At 53.0% G+C, this 18,747-nt stretch overlaps 9 protein-coding genes across 9 annotated transcripts; 5 read left to right on the forward strand and 4 right to left on the reverse strand.

Annotated features, from left to right (window-relative positions):
* Nucleotides 1-5: 5 nt before the first annotated feature.
* Nucleotides 6-722, forward strand: YKT6 (palmitoyltransferase; the record flags this gene model as incomplete). Its single annotated transcript, XM_049250578.1, has 3 exons — nt 6-26; nt 92-174; nt 230-722. 3 exons carry the CDS (start codon nt 6-8, stop codon nt 720-722), a joined length of 597 nt encoding a protein of 198 aa, XP_049110162.1.
* Nucleotides 723-981: 259 nt separating this feature from the next.
* On the reverse strand, nt 982-2,825 carry LOZ57_001491 (uncharacterized protein; the record flags this gene model as incomplete). Its single annotated transcript, XM_049250579.1, has 2 exons — nt 982-2,702; nt 2,774-2,825. 2 exons carry the CDS (start codon nt 2,823-2,825, stop codon nt 982-984), a joined length of 1,773 nt encoding a protein of 590 aa, XP_049110163.1.
* Nucleotides 2,826-4,141: 1,316 nt separating this feature from the next.
* Nucleotides 4,142-5,831, reverse strand: LOZ57_001492 (uncharacterized protein; the record flags this gene model as incomplete). The annotated part of the gene is made up of 2 exons (XM_049250580.1): nt 4,142-5,326; nt 5,379-5,831. 2 exons carry the CDS (start codon nt 5,829-5,831, stop codon nt 4,142-4,144), a joined length of 1,638 nt encoding a protein of 545 aa, XP_049110164.1.
* A 618-nt stretch (nt 5,832-6,449) lies between these two features.
* Nucleotides 6,450-7,357, reverse strand: LOZ57_001493 (uncharacterized protein; the record flags this gene model as incomplete). Its single annotated transcript, XM_049250581.1, has 3 exons — nt 6,450-6,865; nt 6,923-7,041; nt 7,104-7,357. 3 exons carry the CDS (start codon nt 7,355-7,357, stop codon nt 6,450-6,452), a joined length of 789 nt encoding a protein of 262 aa, XP_049110165.1.
* Nucleotides 7,358-7,904: 547 nt separating this feature from the next.
* On the forward strand, nt 7,905-9,236 carry LOZ57_001494 (uncharacterized protein; the record flags this gene model as incomplete). The annotated part of the gene is made up of 4 exons (XM_049250582.1): nt 7,905-8,054; nt 8,123-8,974; nt 9,026-9,142; nt 9,201-9,236. 4 exons carry the CDS (start codon nt 7,905-7,907, stop codon nt 9,234-9,236), a joined length of 1,155 nt encoding a protein of 384 aa, XP_049110166.1.
* A 1,679-nt stretch (nt 9,237-10,915) lies between these two features.
* Nucleotides 10,916-12,565, forward strand: LOZ57_001495 (uncharacterized protein; the record flags this gene model as incomplete). Its single annotated transcript, XM_049250583.1, has 3 exons — nt 10,916-11,027; nt 11,102-11,415; nt 11,477-12,565. The coding sequence occupies 3 exons, from the start codon at nt 10,916-10,918 to the stop codon at nt 12,563-12,565; spliced, it is 1,515 nt and encodes a 504-aa protein (XP_049110167.1).
* A 213-nt stretch (nt 12,566-12,778) lies between these two features.
* Nucleotides 12,779-13,837, forward strand: CWC26 (Pre-mRNA-splicing factor cwc26; the record flags this gene model as incomplete). Its single annotated transcript, XM_049250584.1, has 1 exon — nt 12,779-13,837. One exon carries the CDS (start codon nt 12,779-12,781, stop codon nt 13,835-13,837), a length of 1,059 nt encoding a protein of 352 aa, XP_049110168.1.
* An 852-nt stretch (nt 13,838-14,689) lies between these two features.
* On the reverse strand, nt 14,690-16,739 carry SKY1 (serine/threonine protein kinase, CMGC; the record flags this gene model as incomplete). The annotated part of the gene is made up of 5 exons (XM_049250585.1): nt 14,690-15,127; nt 15,184-15,418; nt 15,475-15,568; nt 15,634-16,442; nt 16,588-16,739. The coding sequence occupies 5 exons, from the start codon at nt 16,737-16,739 to the stop codon at nt 14,690-14,692; spliced, it is 1,728 nt and encodes a 575-aa protein (XP_049110169.1).
* Nucleotides 16,740-17,531: 792 nt separating this feature from the next.
* LOZ57_001498 (uncharacterized protein) lies at nt 17,532-18,560 on the forward strand (the record flags this gene model as incomplete). The annotated part of the gene is made up of 1 exon (XM_049250586.1): nt 17,532-18,560. One exon carries the CDS (start codon nt 17,532-17,534, stop codon nt 18,558-18,560), a length of 1,029 nt encoding a protein of 342 aa, XP_049110170.1.
* Nucleotides 18,561-18,747: the final 187 nt, after the last annotated feature.

The following is an 18,747-nucleotide window of genomic DNA, read 5'->3' on the forward strand; positions in this document are numbered from 1 at the left end:
ACAGCATGAAGATATTTTATATTGGAGTGAGTTGTTTTCTCTATGTTGACTATATTGTAGGGGCTTGCAAGCTTACAAGGTATTTGCACAGATCTTGCGCAACGAGACCCGGCCAGCCGTCGAGCTGTGCCGTGAGACGGACCTCAGTAGCTTCAGCCGTTTTACCAGAGACAGGTAACCCTACCTGCTTCGCATACTCCAAAATTTCGTAAACTCACCATTGTTCTAGCTATGGCGAATTTATGACTTTGTTTTCCAAAACTGTCGCTGAACGAACACGCCCCGGCCAGCGACAAGATGTCGAGGAGAAATCATACACATTCCACGCCTACGGCCGGACCGAAGGCATTGCTGGTATTATAATTTCAGATGCGGACTACCCGGGCCTCGTGGCACATCAGCTCCTTTCCAAAATTGTAGACGAGTTTCTTGCCAAACATCCGAGAACGACATTTGCCGCCCCCGACGTAGGCACGCTGCCATTTCCAGAGCTGAAAGAATATATCGTCAAGTACCAAGATCCATCTCAGGCTGATAGTATTATGAAAATTCAGAAGGAATTGGATGAAACGAAAATTGTGCTACACAAGACTATTGAGAGTGTACTAGAGAGGGGAGAGAAAATTGATAGTTTGGTCGCGAAGAGTGATGGACTAAGTGCACAGAGCAAGATGTTCTATGGACAAGCCAAGAAACAGAATACATGCTGTGTGCTCATGTGAGAAATTTGAATTAAGTTTTTCTGAAGATGCTCCTATTTCCTGTTTGCTGTTTCATCCTGGGCTTTCCTTACGGCGTTATGAATTTCTAACACTAAATAAGATCCATGATCTAACAAATTAACTAATTCTTGTGCACGGTCAAATGGCTCAGAGTGGGTATTTGTTATCAGTCAAAATCAAATCAGTAATTCAAGGGAGCTAGAAGTAAAATAATTCCCCAGGATTTCATGAGTGCGGACCCGTTGTATAAATATGGCACTCAGATTCCAATCTCTGCAACTATCTTGGGTATATTGAGATCAAACCCTTCGTCTTCTGGCGCAACCCGGCCAATAATGCACTTGGTCCAGTTTAACAAGTCCTGCGAAGGCACCCGCTTGGCTTGCGCGTCAGTCGTGCCGCCCGCAGCCCCGCCGTGAAGCTTCAAATGTTCCATGAACGTGTCAATGTCCGCAAAGACCGGCGCAGGGCCCTGTTGCTCAGCGCAACAGTATATACACCCGAAGCTTCCTCCGGTTCCGTCGGTTCGCTTAAGTGTTGATCGTATTGGAATATGGCTTTTTGCCAGGAAGGCCCAGCGATACCTAACGCCACTAGAACTATGAAGGCGGACACTTTGGTCAAAATCCTTTGATGAGCTTTCCGTTAGGGGCGTCGTACGAGCAAACCCCTGGGCGGGTGACGATGAGGAACCACGGGCAGCCGCCGGTGAGTGGCCCATGGGGCCCTCAAAACAGCACTTTGTACAGCGCCAAGTGGAGATCTGCAGGTATGTAGTTGTACGTCTGAAATCAAGGCGAAATGATTTTTTCATGGCATTTTGGAGTTTCCATGCGCCTTTGCAGAAGCCAGCAAATTTATTTTCCTCGCAAGGGAGATATAGAGCCCCCGGTATAGGGCTCCCTGTCTGTGAATATGCTAGATTCCGCTCGCTTTGAGCACCGTTTTCGGAATTATTTTGTACAGAGTGTGGCTTCTCCCCAAAACCGAGTACTGAATGGAAGCCCGAACGAGGAACGGGCTTCTCGCCCGATGAGATAGAAATCCGCTTTCTTCGATCCTGGAAGCCAGAAAGCAATGATCCGGAACGGTTTGATGACGTGCTTTGCTCTTTGGGGAGTTCGGATATGTCTTTGTGGGAAGTTTGGTGGCTAGAGACCCCAAAAGATGATATATCGCTTTCATTGGTTGTTTCAGTAGGGACTACTGGGTGTGATGACATTTCGCTGTAGATACTCTCGCTGTAGATGCTATCTGGCCGATTCGTGACCCGTCGTTTAGTCGGGATTGAGCCTTCTTGCCGGGGCTGCCTGCTGGAATGACTGACTGGCGAATACGGAAACCGGCGTCCACCAAAGAAACTCCCAACGGAGTGGTCGAGGCTTGGTGTCCCGGCGTCTTCAGTGAATGCGGAATCTACGGAGGAAGGGGAGAGCGACGAAAGGGGCGCTAGAAACGGGGCTTCACTTGGGGATACAAGGTTTGCCCGCATATCAAAAGATGAGGCACCGTGGGAAGGGGGGGAGTGGGATGAATTTTGCCGTGCATTGTCTGGAGCGAAACTGCAAGCTGGCTGCTTTGGGGTGAGGGAATGTTCGGGGCTATACCGAGGAGGGCTCATGCCGATACGCTGGGCCAGCTTGTATAAGCACATGAGAGTCTCAACACGCGCATTGTCTGAAGCGACTTGCAGACTCGCAAAATCCGGGCTGATGCTATCAAGCAGAGCCATACGCAGGGTAGCCAGCACTGTTAGCTGTAGGCTGATAACGATATCCTTCAACGTCTCCCGGGCAATTTGGTCCCCTAATTCGTAGGCGCCTCTAAACTGGCGGATGCTTTGCTCATATTGCCCCTGCACAATCGGTGGCCCAAGGAGAAGGGAGTTCTCAAAGTCGGATGTAATCTCGTGCGTGAGTAAGTTTTCGGAAGCCTTCATTCGCTGCATCAGTCCTGCAGCATCGATGAACGATGTTATCACTGCAGCGCGTTAGCAGCGGCGATCGATTAAGGTCGTTGACAACACAGATTAGATTTAGGCTTATACAGACCAGCGGAAACACACGTTCCCACGGAACGCACGTCCATGGGTGAGAGCGACATGGTCATACAATCTAGTTGCCCTACGGGAAACAATAATATGCTTTGCTACTGCCACATTTATCTCAAGAAGAGAAGCACTAACAGAAAGGGAGGAAGAAAGAAAGCATGCAGCAGTAAATACTCTGTACTAATCTTTATATTCGTTAATGGCTGTTTGAGGAGTACGTACTCCGTACAGACGGAGTAAATCGGGGTGTGGAACTAACAACGTCGTGGCTTCGAGTGTGGCATTTTTCTTAGGCATACAAATCAGGCTCTATCATGTGAGCTGAAGCTTCCACACTAACATAACTTTAAAAGACTATTCCCTGAAGTCGACATTGTCCGCGGGTGCTTATGAACCGAAACTTCTGAGGTTAGGAACCTACACGATAGCAGCACAAATAACCCAATGATGAACAACGTGGTTGGGTTTTGTTGTTACTCATCTGCTGAGCTATCAAACCACTTTGAAAATGTCCCAGATGTTAGCCTAGCGGGGACTGGCCCCAGCGCCAGCAATCCAACCCCGCACCTCAGAACCCAGGACTTGGGAAGGAGCCTGACATCTGCTTTCATTACAGCATTAGTTTACCATCACATTTCCCTTCAACAGGGGTAGATGACGCGATAAAGCTTAGAGTGCTTTATTGTCATCCCTGCAGGCAAGGAAGGAGATGACTCTCTCAAAAATGTAAAGAAGCAGAACAAGACGCCTTTTGAGTCCATTGCCAGCCACTTCCGCCTATATTCCATAGACCATGCCGACTATTGCTACAGTTCAGACATGTATCCGTCGAAGTATGTCGAGTTCTATCATCTGGACGAGGATGGCCCTTCAGGTCGGCTCCCACCACCATGACAAGACGCACAGATGCATGGACACGTCTATTTTAATTTAGCCACTGACTATGATTTTGGGCCATTCTTCCCTCCCAAACATGCTAGGCTGGAGGAGTTTTGATTGATAACCACCCGCGAAAAATAATTCCTCAGCAACAACTATGTGAAAATGAAAGTTCCTCATGAAGTAGTTTTCACGAACAGGGTTCCGGCTTTAGGCGCACCTCAGGTCTTTAAACTTTTGGGTATCCATTATACTAGGGAAAAGGACAAGGGAAAAAGGAAGAGAAAACGGTCCCCATCCCCACAGGAGACTTGGTGTGAGAGGAGTCATCCAATAGGGTGGTGGTCCAAAGCTGACTGAAAACTGTATGTGAGACTCTCAAGCAGTGGCATAATCTAGGATAAGAATATTAGAATGGGTTGGATCCCGGCAAGTGGTTTTGAAGGTCTTAATGTCACACTGTTATCTTCTCTGAGATGGCAGGTTCCGCTCAGTTTGGGCACGCAGCGGGATTATTGCTAGCTGGATCACGAGAAACTCTGGAATCAACCCTCTGCTTTTTGGGGTTTCTACTCAGGGGTTGAAACTCTGCTTCCCCGCCTTCAATAGGAGCCGCGAAGCTCCATTGCGCATCCTGATACTCAGTTTCGTCGGGCACGGTCAATGCATCAGAAAGAGCGACACTTGAAGCTGTCTGGTTTTGCAATTGAGCATTGGAGAGGTGCTCATTTGCTGCTGTAATAAATTTATCTCTCATTTCCTTCGCCCAATCCCGAGCATTTCGGTATGCAGATGCTCCCTGTCTAAAGGTTTCCGCATCGCTAGTCATTGCCCAGCCATAGAGCTGAGTCATGATATATTCAGGACGGCACCCTGGACCTCTAGGCTCTGAAATATGAGTAGTATAGAGCTTGAGTGTACCACCATGATAAATTGACGTAATAGTGTAAGCATTGTTGTCATAAGTCAATTTATCTTGTCTGTATGACTCAAGTGATTGCATGCCTCGGGCTCCTATAGCGCCATCATAGCAAGCTTGCCGCATAGCAACAGCAAGGGAACCATCAGGGCCTTTTGCTTCCAAAAAGAAATTTGGTAAGATGGGAAGGTCATCCTGAGTGGAAGGAATAATCTGATTGCCAAGCTCTTTGCGGATTTGACGATTGAGCTGCTCAGGGCGCGCGCCATAGAAGTGATCTGGTTTGGCTTGAGCCAGTGTGCCATCAGTTAGGTGGGCAAGATTTCCAAACAAGTACCCTCCACCAGTGCATTTAGAATCACAGATATCCCCTTCAATAGTTGGAATCACTGTGGTTGTCACTGGCTTCTCTTTTGATGCATATGCATCTGCTTCTCTGAACTCCTCCAATTCCTTCTCAGAGAACCTTGACGGTGATAGAGACTGCCGTGGATTCCTCAATCTCTCTTTGATCTCATCCCAGTTATTTGGCCGCAGCATCTTCTCCCCATTTGGGTACCTGTATTCTGGGGGGTAGATACCGTGGTCGGTTAGGTTCTGTTGAAAGTTTCGACTGTACGGCGTGGAACTTCTCGAGGTTGTGGTAGGTCCTGTGTTTCTTGTCTTCGATGACGGAGATCCTGCACGTCGCTTTCTACTACGCGGGTCAGATTTACTTGTCATTGGCCGCTCGAGTATGCTTTCGGGGTTTGGATACTGGTTTAAAATCATCAGCAGTAATGAGTGCAGCGAGGTTGTAGTTACATACATTTCTAAGGTCAGACAGGTCAGGACCTCCCAGTCTGGAAGACCTCCTTATTTGCTTTAAGCACTCAGGGGAGCAATCACGGAGAGGGTCGGCAGCAAGCTGAAGTCCACAACGCGACTTCAGCTGGAGGCAAGATCCTTGAAAAACAGGCTTTTGATATTTTTGGGGTGGTCTGAGGCAGCTGTTTCTTTGATCTAGTTCCCGTAATGCGCGTTTGGTCAACCAAATCTCGGACAGATTATCCCAATATGCTGGTGCTGGTGGGTTCAACTTCTGCCGCTTCAACTGATGTTGCGGTGTGTTGTATGGACCTTGCTCAGGTTGGCGACGTTTGCAAGATAGTTTGGGCGTCACTGGACAAGGCATATGGCGGTCATCATGTGTGTTTGGGTCGTTTGTAATTCCAGGCTGCATTGATGCCGAAGGAAGAAGAGACGTTCTTATAATGTGCATTGTTGGGCGGGTACCTAGCTAGCGCCGCCAATTTTGAAATGTGGTGGAATCGAGTTGGCAAACAACGACCGGGGTAGTTAACTAGTTAGTCCCATGAACGGGCGCCCACAGGACTGGAAACTCGCACGGTTGAGAAAGCTTGACGCCCACCAGTTGAGCCGGAGAAGGAGGCAAGGTTTCAAGTGCATGACTTTAAATTTTGGAGGTGTGGACAGCAGCAGATCAGACTAACCAGCTGGTCATCACCGCGCCTTATTTTGATCACTGATATGGCTTTAGTGAATTGTGCACTCTTTCTCTTCGTCTTGATCTCTTAAAGGAAAGTAGTAGGGGGAAGATGCGGTGAGGATGGCCTGAAGGAGGGTTAGGGTTAGGGTTAGGGTAGGAGAGGTCTTGTTGGTACCTCCTTTCCCAGCCAATTAGAAACAGGTAAAAGGAAAGTAAGGCAGGAAAGGCTCTTGGCGAATACCTAACTAGTTACGGAGTACATGTGGGCAGCATCGCAGAGATATTCGTCGACGACGAGCGGACTTTTCTAGGCCTTTCTCGTGCGTCGTCAGTGCCGACATGGTCAATACCCAACTCTTGCCGACGTAACTATGTAACTAACAGCTAGGTTCAGACTCCTAAAAACTGACCCCAAGCCAACGGAGGGCTCTGGACCGTTTCGTTCCCTTCTTGCCAAGAAACGCAGAATGGAACGAGACCACGATGCGACGACGGACTGATGCCTTCGATTTTGTAGTAGAGAATCTCTGTCTCCAGCTCAGTGCGAATCTCTTCTGGGATTGATTGAATGAACGCCACGACGGCATCCCGGTGCAGTTCTTTGACCCTAACGCCGATTTTTTCTGGGTATCGCTGCATCAGGAACAACAGGTCGTCCTTGTCCTCGATCCGGTGCTCTGCATTAAATCTGCATAATTTGGCGTTTACAATGTCGAAGATCCCAAGGATATACATCGGCTTACATCCGTCAAGGGTTTCGACCCTAGAAATAAGTCGTTTATTCGTCAAATCTCCATTCTGATAGCCTATGTTACAGCATTCTTCAGCATTCTATAGCAGGAGAATCAGGAAGCGAAAGTTACCATAGTCGATCAAGTTGACTTTGATGGTTATCTTATCTTCGCACATATCGTATCCTGGGCCGGTTTGAACGAGTATTGCCAGGGTATTTCCCATCGTTGCTGTCTTATAAGATGTCACTCTAGTAAACACATCAAGTTAGCAAGACCAGATGGACGACTGATTTTCAGCAACAGGGCCTACTGTCGTCCCGTCTCCATGATGCTCCGGACGTGTTCTTTTCGCCCCTGAAAGAGAATGTCGACATTCAGGACCTCTCGTTTCCCTTGCAGCAGCCAGACAGCGAAGTCACCACAAACCGCGTACGGCACATAGTGGGCATCCAGTATGTCCGTGCACACGATGGCTGCCGAGATGATGTTCTCAATTGGAATGCCAGGGTACCGCCTATCCGCATCGCCGGAGATGTAGTTGACGGCGATATCATCTGAAGACATGTTTAGGTATGCGGTTCATCCACCTGCACTGCCGTGTTGTCATCAACAACTCACTAAAAAGGAGATGTATTTTGTTCTTGAGGAGTGCGGGGTGCTTGCTCGTTCATCCTGGTGGAAGGCAACTGCCAACGTCGCTGCTGAAAGTAAGACACGACATTCTACCATCAGATTCTGGGAAGTCGACAGCTGTGCAACTTGTAGCGACCTGACAGGAAAATCTACATCTAACTACCTAGTATATGACCGGGAACATTGATTTGTTCTCTCTCTAGTTCAAACACTGGTTGGCCTCAAGAACGAAGCTTTTCTCCATCCATGGGACCTCCCGCAGTGCATCCGCGGAACAGCACCGGGCTGAGTAGTAGTACCGGGAAGTCCTAGGACAAGGGGCCTACCGGCAAAGGAATGCCGAGGGGTGTGGGTCAATATTGCGATATTATCACGACATAGTTATGCCATATATCTGTTAAGACCATGAGGGGAAATTTTTGATAAGAAATCTTCTCATGGTTAGCAACCCGTTTCTCGACAAATTCGATTTACAGAAATGGAGGTCTCTGGGTCTGCCCCCATCGTATCCAAGGCGTATGTGGTGGAGGCCAAAGGGACGCCATTTGCGCTGAAAGATGTTGTTTTGGACTCATTACAATCAGACGAAGTTCTGGTCGAATTGAAGTATACAGGAATCTGCCATACTGTTCGTTCCACACCTTTCCCCAAAGGTGAATCCGACAGCATTTCAGCAGCCACTAATGTCACTCTTAGGACATTGTCGTTCAACAAGGCGGAATCCCTATCGGCGGTTACCCGGCGATCCTTGGCCATGAAGGGGTTGGTATCATAAAACAGGTGGGATTCGGGGTAAAAGATAAGTCTCTAAGAGAAGGCGATACAGTTATACTTGCATTCCGCTCCTGTCGAAAATGCTCTTCCTGCCTTGAAGGACGATGTGGAGCGTGCCCTCACATGATGGAGTACAATTTGCTACGGCCCCGGCTTAGTGAAGATTCCAGGCCCATTTATTCTCTTCCAAATGGAACTCCTGTTCATGGTCAGTTCTTCGGGCAATCGTCTTTAAGTAAAATGGCTATTGTTGCAGAAAACTGCATAGTGAAATGCAACGCCAATCCTGACTCGCTTCGATACCTACCACCGTTGGGCTGCGGATATTTGACCGGGGCTGGAACCGTGTTCAATGTTCTTTGCCCAAAGCCTACTACCATGTTTGCTATTCTGGGAGTTGGTACAGTTGGGATGGCAGCACTTTTGGCCGCGAAATCCATGGGTGTTAGCAACATTATCGCAGTCGACATTGTGGACTCCAAACTCGACCTCGCCGTCTCACTTGGGGCAACGCATACTATCAACACAACAAAGGTATCCGACCTAAACGTGGTCATCAAAAACTTATTTCCTAGTGGTCTGGATCAAATATTAGACACGACTGGAGTTTTATCGGTGCTTCAGGATTCTTTTAGAGCCTTGGGACACGAAGGCATTCTTGCTCTGGTTGGCATCCCCCACCCTGGTGATATGATTCAAGTTGATGCGATGGATTTGCTCCTATCCTGCAAACGCATTGTTGGTGTTGTCGAAGGATTCGCAGACCCTAAAGAGGTATGTACACCGCAATAGACTAGTGCGACTTTTGCTCATCTTAGAAACTAGTTGATTCCCCGCCTTGTCAAACTATACAGTGAAGGCAAATTCGCTATTGACCGTATCTGCACGGTGTATCCGGCGGAATCCCTAGATCGGGCTTTGGGTGATTTTCGATCAGGAAAGGTATGCATTGGCCGCTCGGAGATTAGTTATGTCGTTTACTAAAGATTCTTGGCTATAGATCATTAAACCGATATTGTGTTGGGAGAGCTTGTAAGACGGGCAAGGAGGGGTGTGCAGAGATGTTTTGGTTTTCGGCGGAGTGTACTCTCTCTGTATGTTTCTTTTGGTTAGTTAAACCTTGCATGTCGCTACACAAGTGGCATCATTTGTGGTTTCCGAGACATTTCGGGTTTTGGTTTAATAGCCTCCAGAGTAGCAAGAAACACAGATTTGAATCAACCAGCATAGGAGAGCAAAGTGGGCAAGGTTGTTTTTGATAGCAAGTTGGCCACTGACCTCGTGCTTGGCCCTAGTTTGAGTTTAGTCGAGAGCATGAAAGCGTGTCGTGCCAATGTAGCAAATCTGAAGTCCAAGAATGGTGAATCAGTGGTGTGTGTATTGACCATTCAGTTTACAAAATGGGGAAGTCTCTGGACTGATTGGCGATTGCTAACGTTCGATATGGGATACTTCCGCATTGTAAAGCAAGCCGTGTAAGGCGGGGAAAGGTGAACAATGGGAGGGAGGAGCTTAGACGAGGATTCCGAGAATATGCATGGATCAACACGAGAAGGCGGTACTCTGTAATAAATGCTCCCCAATCGCGCGCCTCTCTGATGCCGGTGGCCGATTGCAGAACTGTGACGGAGATCAATCAAGGACTAGTTAGTGCCAAATGTAAGCTTTTTGGAGCGACAATTGAAGTACGGGGTAGACAGAGCAGATGGAGAGGAATGCTGCAGGGCGCTGTGGAATCATGGCTGGGGTGGAAATGCTATGCATGATGATGTGCGCGGAGCGAGCTTATCATCCGTTGGCGCCCAGGACTAGCTGACTCGTTACGCAACGATGGCTGGGGAAGCACGAGAGGACACACGGCCAGGCCGTTGGATTCCCGGCCCCACGCAGGGCGGTGAGGTGGAGCACGGGCAGTCTTCGCCAGAGTACTCCGTACGGAGTAGTAGTAACTATCGCCCGGGTCGCAGGGCCTTGGCAGGCGTGGGCGCGATGGAAATCGGCCGAGAGGCGCGAAGCAGCGCAACGACGAGGTCTCGGGCAGGCTCCGGCACGTACAGCATACGGTCTGGCGCCCGGCTCGGGGCTGGCGGTTCTGGGCCGTGTCGGACGATTGCCTGCCTGCCTGCCGGGTGCCGCCCCGTGTACGCCGTATACCCCGCGTACACGCCGCACGCGCTCGTTCGTCTCGGGACCGGCGCCGCGGTGGGGACGCAGCGCAGCCGCCGCGGGGCTGACGTAAGCGAGTGCACTGCGGCTGCTGATTGGCCTGCGAGACTGTCTGCCAAGCGTGCGCGTGTCGGGCGTGCCGAGGCCAGTCCCCGAACAGGCCTAGCGCTGCCCGCACCCCAGCCTGCGCTGAGTCAGCCCGGCGCTTGTGCCTCGCTTCGCGCGCTGCCTTTCTCCGCGTGCGGGTGTGTTGTTCCCCCGTCTCCTGTGCCCTGTCGACAATCCCATCCGCTTCTCGCACGAGACAGCCAATCGGAACGGCAATAACTAATCGTCCCGTCCATGACCTCCAACGCACACCGCATCGCGACTAGAAATTTGCCCTTTACCCCCGGCGTTGCAGTGGCTCGTCCAATACCTCTGGAACACCTCCCTCCCCCCTCTTTATATGCCCATGCACGCCGCTAGCTTCGTGGTATCTGCCCCCAGATTCGTGTGAATTCTCCTCTCCAGCTATTCCTTCCGCCGAACCCGCCTGCTACTGTCCCAATGGCGAAGGACAAGGCTTTGACTGGCCCGGATATCGCCAAACACAATTCCGTCGAATCGTGCTGGGTGGTAGTCCACGGGAAAGCTTATGATGTGACGGATTTCCTGCCTGGTAGGTCGTTCATCACCACTAGACTCTGATCTCCTCTCAATCTGCCCCCTTTCATCCCTGACGACAGAGCCCAGAACACCCCGGGGGGAAGAAGATCATCCTCAAGTATGCTGGCAAGGACGCTACGGAAGAGTTTGAGCCCATCCATCCTCCAGATACGTTAGACAAGTACCTCGATCACTCGAAACATCTCGGTCCAGTAGACATGAGTACCGTTATACAGGAAGAGAGGGCGGTGGATCCTGAGGAAGAAGCTCGGCAGGAGCGTATACAAATGATGCCCTTGTTAGAACAATGCTACAATCTTATGGATTTTGAGGCGGTCGCCCGTCGTGTGATGAAGAAGACAGCTTGGGGATATTACTCGAGTGCTGCAGATGATGAGATTGTATGTGCTATCAAACTCAACGCAAGACTTTCGGTTTCATTGCTGACGGGTGTGCTGTTAGACAATGCGAGAAAACCACTCCGCTTTTCACAAAATATGGTTTCGCCCCCGAATACTTGTCGACGTTGAGGCGGTTGACATCTCTACAACCATGCTCGGAGCTCCTGTGTCCTGCCCCCTCTACGTCACCGCGACGGCTCTCGGCAAGCTTGGGCATCCAGACGGCGAAGTGTGCCTGACAAAGGCTGCGGCGACGCATGATGTCATTCAAATGATACCGACGCTGGCGTCTTGCTCGTTCGATGAGATTGTGGATGCCGCTATAGATAAGCAAACTCAATGGTTGCAATTATATGTCAATAAGGACCGTGAGGTGACGAGGAAAATCATACAACACGCTGAAAAACGCGGATGCAAGGGTCTCTTCATAACAGTTGATGCCCCTCAGCTCGGTCGAAGAGAAAAGGATATGCGATCCAAATTCGCTGATCCGGGATCGAATGTACAACGGTCGGAGAGCGGGGTCGATCGATCCCAAGGGGCCGCCAGGGCAATTTCTTCATTCATCGACCCCTCACTATCGTGGAAGGATATTCCATGGTTCCAATCCGTGACCAAAATGCCCATCGCGCTGAAAGGCGTGCAGCGCGTGGATGATGTTCTTCGCGCTGTGGAACTAAACATACCTGCTGTGGTTCTCTCCAATCACGGCGGTCGCCAGCTCGAATTTGCTCCATCCTCGATCGAGCTGTTGGCGGAGTTGATGCCCGCGCTCCGTGCCCGTGGATGGGAGAAACGTATCGAGGTCTACATCGATGGCGGCATTAGACGAGGCACCGATATTATTAAAGCCTTATGTCTCGGTGCAAAGGGAGTTGGTATCGGGCGCCCGTTCCTTTATGCAATGAGCACGTATGGAGTCGCCGGCGTTGAACGTGCGATCCAGCTACTCAAAGATGAGCTGGAGATGAATATGAGACTGCTCGGATGCACGACGATAGACCAACTTACCACTGATTTAGTTGATACAAGAGGTTTGGGGATTCACTCCGTTCCTCACCCTATTGATAGGCTCGCCGACGCCGTGTATGATCCCCTGGTGACTCCGTCGGATAGGCCCCGGGCGTCGGTAGGCGCATCTAAGCTGTAGGGGCTGTCAAAGTGATCGCACCTTGGCGTGATTTATGGATTAGTTTAGATCATAGATAATGGACAACCAAGATATCAGCCTACGCTCTCCGTATGCATCACAGCTTTACTCCATACGTTGATGGCCCGAAAAATGCTTATGTAACTAATCATATGACCTCTAGTGGGAGCGCATTGGGACAGCTGCTGGCGGACTCGTAGAGAACCAGGCATCATGTCTCTCGCCGACTACCTGGCCAAGAAGTATCTCACTGCAGACTCGTTACCTACGCCTGACCGGCCGAAAAAGAAGCGCAAAAAGAATAAACATGCGGAACAGTCAGCCGGCGGAGACGGCCTGATAATCGCAGACGACGATCCACCAGACCTCCGTTCCACGACTGCTGGAGAGCCGCATTCCCGACGAGAATTTGGAGACGACGACGAACTAGGATACACAGTCGCTGGGCCCTCGAGAGAATTCAAAAAATCGCAATCAAAATGGAAAACCGTCTCCGGCCCAACGGCACCCAGCAGCGCCGAACAAATGGCCGCCGATGCCGTCCTTGCCTCCGCCGCCGCTGAACGAGCCGCGCAGAACGAAAACGACGACGAAAAGCCCCTGGTAGTTGAAAACGACGAGCCCGACGACGCCGATGGCGAAGCAGCTCTGCGCATGCAATCCGGGGCGCGCGCGGGGCTCCAAACGGCGGCACAAACGGCGGCGATGGTCGCCGCGCAAGCACGCAAACACGCCAAAGACGCGGCCTCGCTGCGCAGCAAGGCGGCCAAGGGCGCGGACGCCGAGACGATATACCGCGACGCGTCCGGGCGCATCATCAACGTGGCGATGAAGCGGGCGGAGGCGCGCAAGGCGGCCGAGGACGCGGCGGCGAAGGCGGCGGCGGAGAAGGAGGCGCTGACGGGCGACGTGCAGCGGCAGGAGCGCGCGGAGCGCCGGAAGATGGTCGAGGAGGCCAAGTTCATGCCGCTGGCGCGAACGGCGGACGACGAGGAGATGAACGATGAGCTGCGGGCCAGGGAGAGGTGGAATGACCCCGCGGCGCAGTTTCTGACCAAGCCGACGAAGCGTGGAGGTGTGCGGGGAGCGGGTGCAGGGCCAGCGAAGAAGGTGTATGAGGGTGCGGCGCCGCCGAATCGATATGGGATTCGCCCGGGGCATAGGTGGGATGGGGTGGATCGGGGTAATGGGTTTGAAAGGCAGTGGTTCGATGCCAGGAATAGGAGGGAGAGAAACGAGGGGCTAGCATATGCGTGGCAGATGGATGAATGATTTGTGCATGATTAGGTGTCTTCTTTCAAGTTCTTGTTCAGTTGCTGCGTGGGTTGCGTTTCGTTTGGCGTTTGGAGGCGTATATAAAAATCGACATTGTTCTGGTTCTACGGTATAGGACACTACTAAATGACTATTGAAACTTCAAAAGGGTCTTTTTTTATTATTTATTCAAGGCCATACTGCAGTCCGCTGTAGTCTAAATGCCATCTTGTTTGTATGCCGACCATACCGCGAGGTCTTGGATTTATAGAAGCCTTTTGGGTTGGAGTGCAAAAGAGAAAAGCCAAACACCGACAAATAGGGAATAGAATCAGCACATAAACGTGAATCTGTCGTAGCTGACCACCCCCGCGCGATTATTTGCACATCCATTGGGCTGACAGGAAGAAGGAAAACACCCAGAGTCCAACAGATGCCGTCCAGAGTACTTTGACACTATGTGCATACCATATTGCAACTCACAAAAATTTAACACCCATAGGTGGGCTCTCAAAAAGCATCATCGAATAACTAGATCTATCTATCTTGGTCGCCTTTCGGCGCGACGTGGTACCTGAACAGCGGGGGGAGGGTGGACGAAGGGAGCGACAAGTTAAAACAACCACCTCAGTGAGGTATAGATGGAAAAGTGAACGTTTGGGTAAGGGAGAGAGAGAGGGTGTGTTTGCGAATATTCACCTTTCTGCAATAGCGAAAGATCCAGAAACAAGGGGCCACCAGGGTACAGCTTGCGATTAGAGTCAATAAATGGGGATTAAAAAAAGAGCATTCAAGGGTTGAGAATAAACGTAAGACAAGACACAAGAGCGGTTGGACACCAAAAACAGGAGCAGCGCACAAAAGGTCTCTCTATCTCTTCTTTACTTCTGACGCCCAGCCTACAATGCCTTCTCCTTTACTTCCAACTGGAACGTCTAACAGGATATGGTCCATCCCCTTTGTGCCCTTGAGGTAGGAGTGATTCGCCATACCACCGGCATTTGCGCGTCTTTCAGGCACAAGCTCTAGCATGGGTGTTAAGAATTCCGAGATATATTTGCTTTCCTCGGCATCGAAGTGGTATTTTTCTCGGAGGACGTCGGGTAAAGCCCAGTGGCGAAGCCGATGGATGTGGCGGAGTTCACCTCTGCGGTTGAAAATTTCCTGACACCATTTGCCTGAAAGGCATAGGGATCGGGGGAAGGGGCCAAGAAGCTCGATTATTTGAGCAATGTGGTCGTCGTCTTTACCGTATTTGGTGCCAGACTGGGGGTCAAAGAGATAATCTCCTGTAATTAGTTCGAAAACCTAGAAAATGTTAGGAATGCCGCATGAGCGATAAGCGAATATTGGGGGGTGTGTACCATGGCGGCCATGCTCCAGACGTCCGTGCTAGCACCCCATTTTGCTCCTAGAATTACCTCAGGTGACCGATATTGGCGTGTTTGAATGTCGTTAGTGAAATGGTGTCCAACCCAGCAAGCATTGCCAAGATCTGCAATTTTGACAGAGATGATATCGATGTTAAGGTCGTCCATCTGTTTTGGGGAGGAGCTTCGTTCCAGTGATATACCGGAGACCTCTCGCTCCAAGATTTCGCTAGAAGTGGTTAGTCGATGAATACCATCAATACAATAACAGATGTAGTGACATACGTTGTTTTTTCTCGCTGTTTTTGTCTCTCATCGGCAAGTCTGTCTGGGTCTTTAATCCCAAGACGATCTCTCATCGAGAGAGTAGAGGGTGTGGCTGCATCAAAGACGGTAGTCAGTAAGCCATAGGGACAGCAAGAATAGAATGAAGCGCGTCCCCACCTGGAGAATCATGTAATGCTTGTTGTAAACTGGTCTGTGCGGGAGAATGACCCTTGAAAGGATCGGTGCCGGTAAAGCTTGCGTTGAGGGGGCTTGGGAGCGGCTGGCTGCCGGTGATCAGCGTGCGTCGCCTCCGACGGCCATTGCGATTGTCTTCTTTCTCCTTCTGTACCTCGTCCTCGTTGACATAGGTCTTGACGATCTGCTCGACGTCACCGATTTCGATCAAGACGTTTTCTGGCTTCAGATCAGTGTGGATAATGCCGCACTCGCGATGAAGGTAATCCAAGCCCAGCAGGACTTGCTTTGTGATCTGCTTGACGAGGGGCATGGGGATGCCGCGGTGGTTCCAGCGCTTGATCAGGCCTAGTAGGTTTTCGCCCAGGACCTCGAAGACCATGCAGACGTGCACGCCGTTTGGGCCGGTGTGTTCGAAGGAATCGAGGAGGCTGACGACGTGTTTGCGGCCGGGGTGGTTGGGATTGGCGTCGACGATTTTCTGGAGCAACTTGATCTCGTCGACGGCGGTCTCGGTGTAGTGGGCGGCGGAACGCACGACCTTCAAGGCGACATGTTTGTTCATGGTAGTGTCGCGCGACAGCCACACGGTGGAGAAGTGGCCCCAGCCCAGCTTGCGGAGGATGATGTAGCGGCCATTGTTGTAGGCCTCGCCCACATGGACGGGGTGGTAGCCACCCTTGCAGTAGTCTTCCGAATCTTCCTCGTCGGCGGTAGCTTCAGCGAGCTCGTCGGCGGACGCGGACGAGGACGAGGAGGGCGATTGGGCGGGCGGGGCAGGGCGATGGAAGCTGGAAGCAGCAGGCAGGTCAGTCTTGGTCTGGGGTAGCATGAGCGAAGCAGCAGTAGGGGCAAGGGGAGGAGAGTCAAGCCAGCGGGTACACGGATGCACTGCTTGCTTGGGTGGCAGCGCGTTCAGACAGGGCAAGGACGTACCTCTGCGACGACGCGGGCATGGCGGTGGCAGCGGCAGCGCTGGGCGACAGATGGGCAGGCTCTTCGGTGATGATGGGCTTCAGGTCGGCCTTCCGGCGCTTCTTGCCCAGGTGCCCGTTTGCGGCGTTGAGGAAGTTCCCGGCGCTCGCCATGTGGTTGGAGGAGATGCCAGCAGCCTTGGCCAGGCGAACTCCATCCATCAGCCGGACGCAGGGCTAGGCGAGGGTGTTGACGTGGTCTGGGTGGGAGGGGGAGGTGGTGGGTAGTGGTAGTGGTGGAGGTGGCGGTGGTGGTGATGGTTGTGGATGTTGGCGGTGATGGTGGTGGTGGTGGTTGGGTATAACTAACGAACTAGCGATGGGTGAGGGAGCCCCGCGCAACGAGCATCAGCAACAGCAGCAGCAGCAGCACTGAAAGCACCGAAAGCAGCACGGGCAGTGGCTAGCAGGCCATCACTGGACGGGAGCGAGACTGGAGGGGCGGCGCAGGCGGCGAGGGGCGCGTTGGGGGTGGGCAGCAACGCAGGCGCGGGCGGCTAGAAAGCGGCGGGCGAGGACGACAGACAGCAGTGAGTGAGATCGAGGGCACGGAGGAGGCAGAGTGCAGCAGGCAAGCAGCGTACGGAGACGTGCAGACACAGAGCAGCCGGCGAGGGAGCACGGCGATGGCGAGCAAGCGAGGGCGTGGACGAGCGATGCCCGACGAACGGGGCAGAGTTGGCGGGCGAGACGGCGGCGAGCTTGGCGGGCGGCGGCAAACCGGGCGTGGCCGCCTAGGTAGGCTTAGTTAGGTAGCGAACTAGGTCGAAAGTAGCTAGTCCTCTCGCTGGGCTGGCGGGCTGGCTATTTCCGCCGCTCCCTCCATTCCGCCGTCCTTCCCTCCCCGCCGCTCCGCCCTCCGCCCTCCGCCCACCGCCTGCTGCCCGCCGCCCGCTCCCGCGCACGATGGGCGCCTTCGACCCGCCGTCGCTGCCCGCGCGCGTGCTGGCGTCGCCGCTGCTGTTCGTGCTGCGCCCCGTGCACGCGCTGCTGGCCGCCCTGCGCCCGCCGCCGTACACGCGCGCGCCCGCCGTGCCGCCCGTCCGCGTCGTGTGCCTGGCCGACACCCACACGCTGGCCGTACACGACGTGCCCGACGGCCACCTGCTCGTGCACGCCGGCGACCTGGCCAACGCCGGCTCCGTGGCCGAGATCCAGCGCGCCGTCGACTGGCTGAACTCTCTGCCGCACGCCCACAAGTTCGTCGTCGCCGGTAACCACGACGCCGCCTGCGATACCGCCGCGCACTCTGCCATTGACTGGGGCGCCATCCACTACCTGCAGAACACCTCCGTCACCGTCGCCGTGCAGCCGGCCCCCGACGCCCGCCCGCGCTCCTTCACTGTGCACGGCGTGCCGCAGGTGCCGCAGCTCGTGCCCGACGCGAACTCCGCCCACCACGCCTTCCAGTACCCGCCCAGCGCCCGCACCGATCCGTGGCCGCACCCCATCCCGCCCGCCACCGACATCTTGGTCTCGCACAGCCCACCGCTACACCACCGCGACGTCTTCCCGCACTGCGTCGGCTGCCCGTTCCTGCTCGCCGCCGCCTGGCGCACCCACCCCGCCCTGCACGTCTTCGGCCACGCCCATGCCGGCCGCGGCGTCGAGCCCGTGTACTACGACGCCCCGCAGCGCGCTCTGGAGCGCATGGCCGAGCGCCGCCGCGAGCCCGGCTACATCTGGGAGCGCGGGAAACGCTCCGCCGTCGGCTGGCTCGTGTATGGCGGGTGGTGGCGGGACATATTCAGCGTCTGGTGGGCCTGGAGGGACGCCCTCGCCGTAGTCTGGGGAGTGGGAAAGGCCATCGTCTGGACGCGCATCTGGGGCGGCCAGAGGGCCCTGGGCCAAGAGGGCTGGATGGTCAATGCTGCCTGCATGGACCCCAGGGGCTCCGGCACGCTCACAGGTGGAGCCACAGTAATCGAGCTATAGCCGTTGCTGGTCCCCTGTTTGTGTTTACTCCCATATATTGCCATCTACAACACAAACAAACCTTTTTTGCGTGAATCAAGGCTACACCCTACGGCTACTATTGATATACCCTTTTGCTTTTGCGCTGCGTGGCCCAGCCCTCCTTGTCCTCCTCTGTCCAGCTTGTAGTAACCTCACTTTTCAAATT

This window comes from Ophidiomyces ophidiicola (genome assembly GCF_022830035.1).
Source record: "Ophidiomyces ophidiicola strain CBS 122913 chromosome Unknown scaffold_4, whole genome shotgun sequence".
NCBI lineage: Eukaryota > Fungi > Ascomycota > Eurotiomycetes > Onygenales > Onygenaceae > Ophidiomyces > Ophidiomyces ophidiicola.